The 15,255-nt window shown below is 50.4% G+C and overlaps 1 protein-coding gene across 2 annotated transcripts in view; it reads left to right on the plus strand.

The window, feature by feature from the left end:
• RADIL (Rap associating with DIL domain) overlaps window positions 1–15,255 on the plus strand; it is a 69,849-nt gene that overhangs the window by 22,817 nt on the left and 31,777 nt on the right. For both annotated transcript variants that reach the window (XM_074965161.1, XM_074965162.1), the window contains 3 exons: window positions 6,998–7,314; window positions 9,793–10,470; window positions 12,193–12,230. In XM_074965161.1, coding sequence (XP_074821262.1) covers window positions 6,998–7,314; window positions 9,793–10,470; window positions 12,193–12,230 — 1,033 coding nt within the window. The remainder of the gene's footprint in view (window positions 1–6,997; window positions 7,315–9,792; window positions 10,471–12,192; window positions 12,231–15,255) is intronic.

The raw sequence follows: 15,255 nt of genomic DNA on the forward strand, positions 1-15,255 counted from the left end.
TCTACTATGCTTTTTAAACCCCACATTAACCCATCATTGACAAATTAAAAAAAAAACACCATATTTGCTGCACCCGCCGAAAACATCACTGAGTGCCCCCTGCTGTCTCGGCTGGCTGACAGACTCTGCTTCCACAACGGTTGACCTATGTGACAACAAAGTTGACTACGCTCAGCGGTGTGCGCAGGAATTTAAAAAAATCGACTGCTTTTGGAGGGGCACATTCTGCAGCCCCAAGGCCAGAGGAGCGCTGTGACCCAACCGCAGCCCCGGGGCCGGAGGAGCTCGCTCTCCTTGCCACAGCCCTGAGGCTGCAGGAGTTCTGTGCCCTTGCCGATTATTGGGGGGGAATGCCCCTGCTTGCCCCCCCGCCCCCCGTACACCCTGCCTACTAAGCTAATTTGGAAACAACACCGTTATTCCAGAATAAGCATGTCCAAGTGTGAAGTGATTTCAGAATAGCTGCCCCTGAATAACTGCTTGTGCAGACAAGCCCTTAAAAATAATAGAATTAAATATCAGCTCAATCCCCTGATGGCCAACAAAGCTGAACCCCTTACACAATGGAGCAGATCCCCACAGATCTACCCTCCATCAACCCTACTCTCTGCGGCAGCCCACTCACTGCCACATAGGGTGCCTGGAAGGCCAATACACTTGGGCAAAGCTTGATTCAAAGCTGAAGGCACTACTGCCAGCCCCTTGTCTCTCTCACATCAAGGCGAATCCAGCTGGAGTGTCTCTGCTGACTGCAGCTGTTTGGCCAGAAGAGTGAGGTGATCTCCCAGGCAGCAAGGCTCCAGGCCAGTTAGGGCTTTGTAGGTCAAGATTAACTTTAAAATTCAGTTTGGAAAGCTATAGGCAGCCAGTACCTATCATGGAGCACAGGTGTCATGCGCTACTATTGGCAAGCGCAACATAATAAGCGGGTGCCACATTCTGCATCAGCTTCAGCTTCTGGATTGATACGAAGTATAGACCCACAGAGAGCGTATTGCAGAAATCTAGTCTTGAGGTGACAAAGGCACAGAGTAAGGGCCGCCTCCAAGTGAAATAGTCTCTGTCTCCTGGCCTGGTACAGATCGTTCAAAAGCATTCGTGGAAGCTGCTGCTATGTGGTCGCTTAACACCGCTGGGGATCCAGCGTCGCTCCCACGTGGCGCAGAATACCCCCAGGAGGAACCATAGTTAGGTCAATGTAATTCCCAGGGTAGATGTGGCTATGTCGATGAAAGAATTCTGTCAATGTAGTTACCATCTCTTGGAGAGATGGCTTAACTACAGCGATGGAAAAACCCCTGCCATCAATGTAGAGAGCATCTACGCTACAGCGGCACAGTTGCACCACTGTATCTGTACCACTGTAGCACAGACATAGCCTCAGAAGGGGCCAACCACCCTCAACTCCAGTTGAAGTCAGTGGGAGCCGCAAGGACTCAGCACACTTGAAAATCGGGACCTGTGTGTGCCAGTTTCCCAGCCTATAAAAGGGGATGATGCTTGTGTACTGCACCAGACTGTTTTGAGAGAGAATAAACCAGTGCAGTATTGCCAGCTCCAGACTTTCAAAACTCCTGAGCTGGGCTCCAAAAAGCCCATGAGATTTAAAACAAAATTGTAATAAATGTTGGGTTTGTTTTCTTTGCTTCAGGTTTCGGAGCCACTAAGGCACACTCGGGTTATGTTTTCAAGCTTCTCTCTGCAACCAGGAGGGCTAGAAACTCACTTGTTAAAGGAAAGCGAAGATTCTCAGGAAATCACTTGATTTCCTAGGAGCTGGGGCTTTAAATAAACCCTTAGCTGTCACAATAGCATTGCAAGTGTTGGCCGTATTGAGTGTCTGTTCAGTGCTCTGAAGATGAAAAGTGCTGCAGAAGGTTCAATGAGGTCGTTAGTCCAGGTCATGATTCTTTGCACTGTCCAAAAGCCCTAACGCACACATTGGATGTCCGGGTCCCTTACAAACCCCCTAGCTCCTGAGAATCTGTGTTTTTGTGTGGTATATAAAAGCAAACTGCCAGGAGCTCCCCTGAGCCTGATGCCCTTGAGATGCCTGTCATACCAAGGGAGTGGGGGAACAGTACCAGAGGGTTAGAAAAATAACCCAATTATAGAAGGACTTTGTTACATTTGTTACGTTCAGGAAAAGAGCTGTGTTTATCTTTCCCTCTGTGGCTCGGGAGTTTAGAACAGAGCCTATGACAGAGGCTCTATCTAGAGTAAAAAGCAGCTTTTTCCTAGTTGATTTTGTAACACAAAGTAAACACAGAAGCTTCCTTTCCTCTAGATAAGAAAACTCTGAACATTCATGTCTCTGGTTGTGTGTGTGTGTGTGTGTGTAATCATTCAGGCAGACAGATGGTAATCTCCCCCAGGTCCCCTTTCCACAGCCTGACCCCACAAGAGCAGCCCTTGGTAGACAGAAAAGGGGCAGTTCATTTTCTCCACAGCCAAGCCCTCCAGCTTGTATCCCTGGGGAGAAGAGAAAGCCAGACTGAGGGCTGGCTCCTGCACTGCCCGGGTGCTGAGCGTTGCATGTAAAGAACAAGGTGAAAAGTGCTGCTCAGGATAGGGCACGCAGGGGAAACACAAATCCGACACAAATGAGAGTAGTGCTGCCAATCCACTCCTGGCCAATAGCAGGGATAAGGCCTAAGATGGGGAGCGCAGAACTGGTTATCTCATGTGGGGCACAGGATGCCCTGAAGGGACTAATGCAGAAAAGGAATCTGGGGCTTAATTTATCATTTGAGGTGTAACGTCTCCCGTTCTGCTCGCGGGCTAGAAAATCTTTATTGTTGCCTCACAGTGGGCTAAGAGTTGGGACTCCAGACGGCAAGACAATATCTCTCCACCACATTTCTGTACCCATGCCAGGAGAGGGCTCCCACGCTGGTTCATGCCTCAGGGAGCTGCAATCAAGTATTTTTTATGTTTTGTTTGTTCATTCTCTCCATTTGTCTAGGGAGCTGGACTTTCTAGGTGAGGATGTCCTGGCACTAGGGAAGATGGGTTCTAGTCCAGGCTCCGTCACGAGCTTCCTTGGGTAAATACGTCATCTCTTTGTGCCTGCACTTCCTCCTCTGTAAATGGGGATAATACTTACTGTTCAGGGGAGTCCAGTTTATAACGTGCTTTGGGATCCTCCTAGGGAAGGTACCATAGGAATTCAGAGTATTTTCTGTATCATAAGGCATTACATTGACGGGTGACGCCCCTGCCTTCTGCTGGATAGAATATTGCTCTTACTCACGTGTGATAATGTCGTCTTGTGCCTGCAACCTACACAGTATAAAAATCGCGAATACTGCTACACAGGATTGTATGTTTCGTAGGTTCTCAATAGCTCCTTGTTCTACCCTCTTAGAAACTGGAAAATAGCATTCCTTTCTCAGCTGTTTCTCTTTTTGAACTGCCCCCCCCCCTTCTTATTTGCTTCCTTTTTTGTGCAGCAGTCTTTGAGTCCTGGGTGATGCCAGCAGAGCTCTGAGACTAGTTTGTTAGTGAAGTGTCTGCTGTAGATCCACAAAAGCATGAAATATTGTTTTTTGTGCAGTCCTAAGGCAAAGGCATCCACGGTTTGCCCAGCTGAGCGGCTGCATCGGCCAGTTGCCAGAAACCCAAGTGCAGATTGCAGTTGGTATAGACTCTTAGACTTTAAGGTTAGAAGGGACCGTCATGATCATCTAGTCTGACCACCTGCACATTGCAGGCCACAGAACCTCACCCACCCACTCCTGTAATAGACCCGTAACCTCTGGCTGAGTTACTAACATCCTCAAATCATGGTTCAAAGACTTCAGGTTAGAGACTCCACCATTTACACTAGTTTAAACCTGTAAGTGACCCGTGCCCCATTCTGTAGAGGAAGATGAAAAAGCTCCAGGATCTTTACCAATCTGATCCAGGGGAAAATTCCTTCCTAACCCCAAATATGGAGATCAGTTAGACCAGTGGTCCCCAAACCGGGGGGATACGGAGAAACATTCAGGGCGTAGCAGGCCTGGGCCAGCCCTCATGGGGGGTGTGGAGGGAGCCCCTCTCTGCCCCCAGCTGCAGTACTGGCTCCCAATTCCAGCCCCAGCCCCAGCCTCGGCCCCGGCCCCTGGCCGTGGCTCCGTTCCTGGTCCTGGCCCCAGACTTCCCTCCAGCCATGACTCCAGCCTTGGCCCCTTACCCCTGTCGACGTTTCCCCTCCTCCCCCCAAGCCATGGTCCCGGCTCCTGAGGGGGCACAGGCGGGGGGGGAACCCTGAAAAGTATGGGGACCACTGAATTATACCCTGAGCATGTGAGCAAGATCCACTAGCCAGACATCTGGGAAAGAATTCTCTGTTGTAACTCAGATCCCTCCTTGTCTAGTGTCCCATCACTGGCCATTGGAGATATTTGCTGCTAGCAGTCACTGACGGGCCACATGCCATTGTAGGCAGTCTCATCACATACCGCCCCCGCCATAAACTAATCAAGATCAGTCTTGAAGCCAGTTAGGTATTTTGCCCCCCACTGCTCCCCTGGGAAGGCTGGTCCAGAACGCCACTCCTCTGATGGTTAGAAACCTTCACCGAATTTCGAGCCTAAACTTGTTGATGGCCAGTTTATAGCCATTTGTTCTTGTGTCCACACTGATGCTTAATTTAAACTTAACTCCTCTTCCTCCCTGGTATTTATCCCTCTGATGTATTTATAGAGAGCAATCCTATTTCCCTTCAGCTTTCTTTTGGTTAGGCTAAACAAGCCAAGCTCCTTGAGTCTCCTCTCATAAAGTAGGTTTTCCAGTCCTTGGAGCCTCCTGTTAGCTCTTCTCTGCACCTGTTCCAGTACGGAAGCACAGCCCGTGGAGACCATGTCCTAACATGCGCTGTCCCGTCTTGCTCTGAGATGGCAGCGGGCCATGTTTCAGAACTCTCTCGGCTGTGTGGCCATCCCCTGTCCTAATCCTAAGGCATGTAAACAGTAGGGCTGATTTCTCCCCCCGCCCTCATCTACTTCATTTTCCCAGCAAAGGAGCGATAGTCTCAAAACAAACAAACAAAAAATGTACTTCAGAACCCAGAGTCGGTTCCTCACCAAATAAGGAAGGTGGCATTTTGGGTCTAACCTCGAGAGTGTCCCTTTAAGCAGCCGACTGCTGAGCTCGCCTCTCCAGTTCAGAGTGCTGCTCCGTTCTGAACAGAGGGATATGGTTGGTGCCTCTCCGAGTGAGCTGGAGTTTGACTGAGTTCCTGCTGGGGAGAGCCTGTATTCTGCAGATGTCTGGTGCGTGGTCCAACAGCCCCTAGAAAACTGCAGGAGGAATCCAGAAGATGGGGATTCTTGCTTTTTGTTTTAACAACTCTGCTGTTGCTTTAAATTAAATTATGCTGTTGCATTAATCCTGAAACAGAATTTTGTAGACCCTTTCATTCTGCTCCTACGTTAATCAACAAACGAGCGTGCAGCCGACCGTTCTGCTCCTGGGAACCCCGGATGAAAGGTCTGAGGATTCCAGACAGCATTCACAACTTCTCCTGTTTTTCTTTTCCAGAACTTGTGCCCAATCAGTGATGTTTCCAGCATAGAGAGGGACTCTGGCATGCTGGCTTGTTTCTGCCGTGGGGAATCCAGTCGGGCTGGGCAGGATGGGTTTGGGTTTGGCCGTTTGGGCCTATTTATACACTAGCTCTAGTCCCCATTTGTCTTCCTGACAGCTCTCCTGAATTGATGCTTGTGAGAATTTAATTACAGCTCTGCTCTGCAGCAGGCAGGCAGGCAGGCTCTTCACTGCAGTCTGCAGGTCCTGGCAATCAGCGCTCACACCCCACTCACAGCCAGGTGCACTTAGCCAATGGTGCAGGGAGCAGGACCCTCAGTGGACCCTGCCTGCTGGCTGCATGGTAAGGAGTGAAGCCCCCGGGCTGTCACTCTGCATTCTGGCCTTCGTTTGTTTTCGATCAGTGTATTTTCCACCCTGTGTGGCTCGGGCCAGCTGGTAAAAAGATGCTGCAGATTTGAGATGGATCCTGGCTGCTCCCAAGTAAGGTGGGGAGGATATTTCAAGAGACCATTTTGTGGAGGGAAAGGGAAGGCTGTGGGGTGGGGCTGGGAAGTTACTCTCATTGATTAGCAGGGTGAAGTTGGCTCGGAACTTGTTTGTATTTGCTTCCAAGAGCTAGTGTCTAGCCCTTAAAAGCTGCCAGTTCTATGGGTCCAGCTGCTCAGGAAAGAGGGGGGATTAGTGGTGGGGGTTGGGCTCGTTTGTTTTGGAGGGATACCGTCCCTTTCCCCTCCTGGTTCCTGAACGTTGTGGTGAGTTTCCAGGGGCTTTAAACAACATTTTGCTAATCCTCTGCAGGTCAAAGCTGCGAGAAGATGCTGGAGTTTTCATCTCCAGACAGAATATGACTCAGGGTCCTTTCTTAAGAACTCCTCTGCTGTTCAGTCTCGCAAGCGATGCAGCTATTTATGATGATTTAAATATGCTGGCCCGCTGGCTTGGAGATGGCAAATGACGTAGTCCAGCTGCAGCCCCAGATTCTAGGGGACTGTAGGATTTTCAGTGCCCTGTGATCCCGGGGCAGGTGACAGTGGGTTCTGGGCAGAGTCTGACCAGGGGAGTACAGGCAGGATGTAAAGGCAGTTTGTGTGATGTCTGGGAACATGTCTTTGCTATGCTAGGGCTCTCTTATGGCTCCATCTATGGTAGCAGCTGACTAGAAGGCATGTGTTTGGGCAGTGATGAAGGAGTGTCCAGAGATAAAATGGTGGCCCAAGAATTAATAGAATGAGAGATCTCCATGGCCCTTATTTGGCAGCGTGAAGCCAGGCCTAGGGAGTGAAAGCCGTGTTCAGAGAGCCCACACTTTGGTATCTGGGGCATGGCTGGCTTAGTTGCTGGCTGAATGCTGGTCCCAGGGCCAACACTCACTTTTGTTATTCCCCAAGCGGGACTGACACAGGGCAGAAAGACAGGGCAGCTCTTTGCATGCCCCAGCACTGAACACTGCTCTCGTCCTTAGGCATTAATGCCCAGGCTCGGAAGCTGCAGAGGAACCGTGCGAAGGGCACCATGACCCTGCTGACGGGTTGCAAGCGACACTCCACGCCACCGACCCTCCGACGCAGCGTGAGTGAGACCAGCCTCAGTCACGTGGGCTCTCTGGAGGAGGAGCAGCTCAAGAGACATTACTCCACGCTGCCCGAGACCATCCGCGGCCTGGAGAGCTCGAGGGATGAGCAGCAGGCTCCCACGGCAGAGCGGAATGGCAGCAGTGTGCGGTACTCCCTCTACCAGTCCCCTCACCTCCTACTCCTGCAGGGCTACAGTTACCAGCATGTAAGCACCCAGCCTTCCACTCTGTGAGGCTTTACTTACCTTGACGGTCTGCGCAGTCCCTCTGCAGCCCATGCCATCAGCTCCTGACAGTCCCGGCAGGTGCCCTAGGTCCCGTGGGGAGGTGTGGGTTTTCAGACACTGAGATGCTTTATTGCGTGGCATTTGCTACTCTCCTGGAGTCCAAAGACATGCTCGGAGAGAGGGCTGCTACATCCCCTGCCTCAAGGGAAGGGGGATCCTGGCACAGAGATGCTGAGGGAAAGAACTAGCTTCTGCTAGTAACCCCGAGAGCCACTCCCGCTGACTGCAGTTGTGACTTGCCCCTGCCAGGGGTTTTGAGAAAGAGTAGAGTTTTCTCAAACAATATTTAAGCAGATGTCTTGTCTCTTGACTTTGCTGCAAGGGCTCCTGCTTGTTTGGAGCATTGTCCTTGGCTCCTCTTAAAGTTGCGACTCTTTGGAGCCCTGGCGAAACCTGCGATTTAGAGCAGACATGGACAGGCGTGAGAGTCAGCTGCTCAGGTCAGCCAAGTCCAGCTTGCATCAGAGCCCAGGAATAAGGGTGGAGTGGGCACAGGCAGCCTGACATTAAGGTCTACCCAGAATATACAGGGTTTGCCCTTTGGGAATGTCCCATAAAGCACTACGGTGAATGCAGTGCAAAGCCGCTGCATTGTATAGTGTGCCGTAGGGCAGCATAATAAATACCATTGGGGCTTGGCAAAGGCACTCGCCAGGGGCGATCAGGGAACTTTCCTTGCAGAATTTAAGATTTCATGATTTAAAAAAAAAAAAGACTTCATGCGTGTGACAAAAACCTTCCTACTGTTGGCCCATTCAGGGCTGTCTGCCTGAGTCTGCAGCCAGGCAGCCTGCAATGACTGGGAGCTCCAAGCTGCCTCCATTCGTTTCCATGGGGTGTTACCTCTGAAGCTGCTCTGTCACCGTCTGTGCCAATTTAACACCCCTCAAAGGTGATACGTAGATGGGTCATGTGGGCAATTTCAACCACTCCCCAAACCCAGCGTGCACTTTGAGTACTGGCAGCGAGTAGGACTCATCTTCCAGCTACTGACCTACTAGCTGGTTTGTCAAGGGTTGAATGCCAGAGTTTGCTAAGATTTCGTGTTCTGTTCTGTGGTAACACAGATCTTATAGTCCTTGCCAGCTGTTATTGTGCTACCTCTGCTTACTGTAGGGTGCACTGCCATCCTCTAGAACAACTGTTGTTATCCCCATTTTACAGATCAGGAAACTGAGGCACTAAGCAGTTAAGTGAGCTGCCCCATGTTGCACAGCAAGTCAGTGGAAAAGTCAGGAACAGAGCCTTGGTGTTCTGGTTCCTTATCCCCAGTTTTAACCACTAGATCCCACTGCCAGTGCAAGAGAGAATGGGTCCTGCTCTGTCCTCACATATGGAAGTCAGTGACAGATGCAGTTGTGTAACTGAGGGCAGACGTAGGTCCTATGTGATTTCCTTTTAGCTGCTGCCCCTTTTGTAGTCTGAGAAGGGAATTGAGAGTGGAAGGTGGGAAAGAAGAAAGTGCTACAGAGAGCAGATGAAACCCACTGATCTTGACCTTGGAGAGAGTGACACTCCATTTATGTCTGAGTCCCAGAATGTCCCAGTTCCAGTTATAGAGTGACAGCAGTGCCTAGTGATACGTGAACTCATTTGAGTTAATGTGAGAGCGTGCTGAGGGCCAGAGCCACCCTGAGGGTTGACCAGCTGTATCTGCAGGGTTGATGTGTATGACTGCATGCTCTGTTAGTCACGCAGAGGTGGTAAGAGGCAATGGAGTGAATGTCCCTTACTGTTCGCAAACGAGCAGATGACACCAGATATAGTGGGGCAGTGCAGCACGTCTCCATCTGTTTGCTCCCTTTGCAATGCATCCTGGGAAAGGTAGTTCGCTCATTCTGCATCCATCTACCCAAAAGGCGCTGTTAATCTTTGGTGTCAATTATTGGCACTCATTATGCTGGAGTAGCTAGCCAATGTCAGAGGAATTATATAACCTTCCTCCCCAGCTGTAGTTAAGTGGGATGGAAGCAGGTTGCACAGTTACTTGTGTAATGGTACCAAATATATTAGCCGGTACATGTATTGAGGCGACAGTCACAGAAGACTTACATAGCAATTGCAGTGTAAATCGAGCCATTGCATGCTAATTGCTCCACGTCCTGTCTCTGGTAGCGCACCTCTTCTGCTGCATGAGTCACTGCTACGCCAACTCCAGGTATAATTTGGGGAAAGCACTGCAGTGTTTGGAATAAAAAATAGTCCTGCAGTGCAAAGATGTGTGTTGTGGGCACCCAGGGAACTGCAGGAGGCCACCAGCACGGCTGAGTCAAGACACCAGAGTGAGCGGAGAGAGAAAGCTATTTTAATGGCTTTACCTCCTGTCAGATCAAGTCACTTGTGCAGCTGCTCATGGCTCGTGCCTGCTTCGCTACCTGTTTTTATGCTTGCATCTAGGATAGCTTGGTTTACCTGCTGAACCGCGAGCAGCACACGGTGGGCCAGAGGACTCAGTCCAGCAAACCCAGCATCAGCCTCTTCGCCCCGGACATCCTGCCCCTTCACTGCACCATCAGGAGGCTCAGGCTGTCGAGCCGCTCCCGACACCATTCGGAGGAGAAGCTGATCCTTGAGCTCATCCCGGGGGCCAGTGTGTCCATCAACTTCTCCGAAGTGGTAAGGACGATCGTGCTGCACCACGGAGACCTCCTGTCCCTGGGGCTTTACTACCTGCTTCTCTACAAGGACCCCACGAGGGCCCAGCCGCTGCCCGCACAGACACTGATGAGGCTGAGATCTATGCATCGAGCCTCGGACCCCGAGGCACCCGTGACCTGTAAGATGTGTGGCAGCCAGCTCAAGGAGAGGGGCCCCTCCTCCAAGAAGCACGGGCCCTCCCCCGCCGCAGGCCAAAGATCAGCCAGGAAGAGGCTGCAGCTGGAGTTTGAGCGAGCTGCCGAGGACGTGCTGGTGAGACGGATCATGACCTTGATCGAGCCTGGGGGTGACGATCACAAGTTGACACCGGCCTTCCTGTTGTGCCTCTGCATCCAGCACTCCGCCACCAGCTTCGAGCCGGGCGACTTCGGCCAGCTGCTGCTCAAGTCCGCCAAGATGATTCAGAGGACAGTGTGGGTCAGTCTGTGAGCTTTCCCTCGGGGAGTCAGGGGACGGGGTAGTGCTGGGGATGCAGCAGGTGCTTTAGGGTCTTCGAATAACACCTCCCGTGAACTCGAAGCCTAGGGTGGGGCACTCAAACTTTGCCCGGCCAAGGGCCACACTGGTGGCTCCGGGGGCCCAAGGACTGCGCTTAGCAAATCACCACCGTCCTTCCCTGTCACCCAGCTGGGCAGCCCACGGACACTAAGTCCCCGCTTGTGAGGTTCCGTCTGGATGTCTGCCCAGGCTGCACTTCTGGATTAAAGAGGGTGGCACCCCTGAGCCGCACTGTAGATCTCCATGTAATTCGTAGAGGCTTGCAGGCCTTGAACTATCTTGCGAGGGTCTGTTGATCAGGAGCCCACCCTGTCCATCAATCTGAGGTCTTGTCCCCTCCCCTGCCACAGCGGTTTCAGAGATCCCAGGGGCTTGGGCTGAAGGGGCTGCTTGGTGTTGATTGCTGTGGTCAGAAGGTGCAAGGAAAGGCCAAACTCCTGTTAAATGTTTGATGTTCAACCCCTCTTGGGTTAACTCTAATAACAGGATGAGGGGTAGCCCCTAGCCTTGCCCAGTATCGCCCCTCCTTTCACAGCCAATGGCCTTGAAGCACAAACTGGAGGCTGAGTGGAAGGGCATTAGACCACTGCTGCCATATGGAAGAGGTCTGGTTTTAGAGGTCGCTGCAGACCGGAGTCATTGTTAGCCGTATGCCTGGTCACTGGGCAGGAATGCTAGCTACCGTACATCACGACCCTCCATGCTGCTGCCTAACTGCCAGGGAGTGTGAGTGGAGGAAATGCACTTGCTGTAACTGAGTGGAATCAGGGTCTGTACGTTTCCTCCCTGGTAGAGACCACCTCGTTCTCCTGCAGCGCGATGCCATTCTGGCCTCGTTTCCACCAGCCTTTGTTTCTCAGCGTTGCTACCCAGATACGGCTGCAGGCAGCCGCCAGCGTTTTAAGCCGTGCAGCCCAGCCCTGAGCAAGTTTAGGAAAACACGGTGATTAGAATGGCAGTAGCCTGACTAATACTGGTGCAGCTGCCTCTGTGGCGGCAATGTTGGGAACTTCGGGGGGAAGGATTCATGCAGATCAAACCTTAGTGCTCTGCAGCAAATCAGAACTGAAATAACAGTCATTCTGGGGGGCACAGTCAGACAGACACAGGAATCCCAGTGGGCAACATACCCTGAAATAAGCACCTGCATATCGTACCATATAAGGATATAGCTGCGTAATTATATTCTAGGCAATTGCATAGTTCCAGTCTCCCTCGTTCCTTCCCGCCCCATTCCTTTTTGTGCACTTGCAAAATATATTGTAATTATATTAGCAAATGGAGCGTGTTTGTCGCCATAGCACCTGTGCGTCATTTCCTTTTGTTTAACTGTCTGTGCAGAACAGCTGCAGTTGCTAGAAGGTGCATTAGATACGGAGCAAGCCTCCAACAGGCATTTTAAATATAGTTTTTGGCACAAGAGAAAAAAAAATCACTTAACCAAAGTTTTGCTCTGCCTTCCAATAAAGTGCAGAATAGCCAGCCCACTTGGTGTTCCTGACAAAACTATCCCAAGCTCCTGATGCAGATAGTACTGTTCTCCCTGGGTGTTTATGTGTGCGTGTGTGTGTGCATCCCTGTCTCTCTCTGCATTATGGTTTTCTCATATTCGCTTATGTTCCCTCCCCCCCATTATCCTAGGAGAAAACGAAAGAACTGGCCGAGAAGCAGTCCCAGAAGTAAGTATCACCCGTCTTTACTCTCTCTGCCTCCCTCCTGCCCCACTCCTGCTTCCTCTTATGAATAGAGAAAGAGCTGCACCTACGGGGAGAGAAATTGCCTTTGGAGTGACCAAGAGGGAAGTTCTGTAAAGAGCATTAGGCCAAGGCAGCATTGTTAATATACAGGCCCTGATTCAGCAAGGTGCCTCTGCTAATGTCTAATTTAGGTGGGGGCTTCTTGCTTGGTTCACCGCCAGATGGGCGACATTTTTTTACACACAACTTTTTTTTGGCGAAAAATGCAAACTCAGCGACACACGAACATTTTGTGAAGTCGTGTCCGTTCTGGCGAATTGTTCGTTTAGAAAAACAAAGAATTTGAGAAAACGCAAACGTTTTATATATTTTTTTATTTGCAATGACTTGCTGTTTCAAAACTTCACACAGCTCGACTCACTACCTTGCTGAAGCAAGGACATAAAGCTTTTAGCACCCCTGCTGTCCGTGCCCTTTATAAGGGTATATGGAAGGCACTGCTGTACTATGGCCAGGAGACGGCTAGCAGAGGTGCCTGCTGGCCTCACTGTATCCTCGCCCCTGGAAAAACCCAAATGCACTAGTGATGTAAAGAGCAATGAAAGGCCACTTTTTAAAAGCAGCTTTAGCCCAGCTTCTGATTTTGCAGTTGCATTTTTCCACCAGCAGTTAGTTGCAGCTGCAGATGCTGGCAGTCAGACATGCAGTTAGAGCACATCTGCACTTGGAGCTGGGGCGGTGATTCCCAGCTCAAGGAGACATACCTGTACTAGCTCTCATCGAGTTAGCATGCTAAAAATAGAGCGTAGCCATAGCAGCATCAGCAGCAGGAGGGGCTAGCTGCCCAGAGTGCGTGCCCATCGGAGATGCTAGGCGTGTACTTGGGGCAGCTCATCCCTTGAGCTACCGAGGCTATGCTCTGTTTTTAGCACGCCAGCTTGATCAGAGCTAGCACCAGTATGTCTCCTCTAGCTTGGAATCTTACCCACAGCTCAAAGTGCAAACATGCCCTTAGATAGTGGAGTGCTAGCATTTGAGCCAGCAGAACTGGAGGCCATTGAAAAAAATTTAGGCCCTTAAAGCACAGTTGGTGGGTGAATAGAGACTTTCCTTTCATTGTTTTACAGAAACACCTTGGGGTTCTGCTGTGTTTAACACACAGTGACAGTCCCCCAAAGAGCTTAAATAGACCAAGGGTAGGAGGGGAAACGGGTACAGAGAGCTGAAGTGACTTCACCCAAGGTCACTTACCAGGTCAATGGCAGAACTGGGAATTGAGCTGCAGTTTCCTGAGTCCCAGTCCTAGTCCTCGCCCCTAGCCACTGGGCCATGCTGCATGTTAGCCCCTGTGACACACCTTTATACCGGGACCCTGCACATGCACACCCTGAAGTGATGTGATTCCTTGACAGTCAAGGGTTACATGCATGTGGACTGCAGGTGGATGCACGTTGTACACCCCACAGCGCTGAATGGGTTAATGGCCTCACTCCTTCCTGTGTTTATGCTGGATCCAACCCCAGTACGTCCCCCAGAGGCCTGGTGTTGGCCTACTTTTCCTTACACTATTTTCCGAACATCAGAAGAGATAAGTTAGTAAATGAATACTTCAGGACACTTGACTGCAGCGTTGCGTTTCCCCTCTTGTGTGAAGTTGTGCTGCTGTGTGTTTAACTCTTGCACGCTTGCAGTCTCGCCGTTCGTGCCAGCTATCGCCAGCAGCTGGGAAGCCCAGCCACATGCTCTTCAAACTAAGGTTGATGTTATTTGATTTCTTCAGATGAAATGCGAGCTCTTCAAAAGTGGCTATTCCTTTGGGTGCCCCTCTTGAGGCACTCTGAGGGAACCTGATTTTCAGAGGTGAGTACTCTGCACTTTCTGAAAATCCAGACCCTTTTCAGGTGTCTCACAGGTCGGCGTCCCAAAAATGGCAGTCCCAAGACACTAGTCTTTTTAGAAGACCTTGGCCCTGTGTATGTCTCAGACCCAGCGGAGGTGAGATTTGGGGAGTGTCATTTTAAAATTAGCCATAATAGATGTGAGCAGGAACCTTGGGCAGAGCTACCTCCTGCAAAGGGTAATAGCCGCATAGAGTATGGGAAGGGAAAGGGGATTACAGCAGGGGATATACAAGTTCAAGAGACTCTTCAGCTCTGCGTTTGCGGCTCCTTTTGCAGTCAGTGGCAGCGATGTGTGTGCGTCCAATGGCACTGAGCTTGATCCTGCCACATTCTGTGTATGGAACGCCCACTGATCCCCTGAGGTAACCATGAGCTCCAGGATGATAGACACTCTTCACAGGGCTCTGAGGGTACCACACCCAAGAGTGAAGCTCTAAAATCCAGGGGTCTACTACAGGGCAGCCAGATGACTTGGTGCTAAGGAATTTCCTGGGGGTATGGTAAATCACAGGGTGGTAAAGATAAACCTATCCATCTGTTACAGCCATGTAGTTCAGCTTCTTCAGTTTGGGGCTGCGTACAGGTGTTGGTTCATTATTGTGTTGTGCGAGCAATCCTATAAATGTGATTAGCAATGAAGCATTTTTGCCCAAAGTCCCTATTTTTTACTGGCTTAAAACATTCCTCAGAAAAATATCTTTTGAGGCTGAAATTCTTCATGGTTGTTCTAAAGTGAGCTTGTTTTATAAAGTTATCGGAAATCCCATCCAACCATTTTTGAGTTATCATAGAATGAAAAGTGTTCTGCTAGTTAAGAAATTTTCCAGATGCTTTAAAAAAATTTTTTTATAGGCCTTTGGTTAACTCAAGAGGGTTGCTGCTCTCTGTACTGTACTCAGCCTCTGGACTGAGAGCCAGTCATCAGCACTAAATTCACAGGCAGAATCCTGGATGGTTGAAAACAGTCTCCTTAGCATTTGCAGTGCTATATAAAGGGCCTGATCCTGAGAGAAGCTGAGCGCTTTCAGCTCCCATTGACTCAGCGCCTTTCATATCAGGCCAAAGTGTTAAAATAAACATTTGATCCAAAATTTGCCCTTGTCAAG

Source organism: Natator depressus, chromosome 10 (genome assembly GCF_965152275.1).
Source record: "Natator depressus isolate rNatDep1 chromosome 10, rNatDep2.hap1, whole genome shotgun sequence".
Taxonomy (NCBI): Eukaryota; Metazoa; Chordata; order Testudines; family Cheloniidae; genus Natator; species Natator depressus.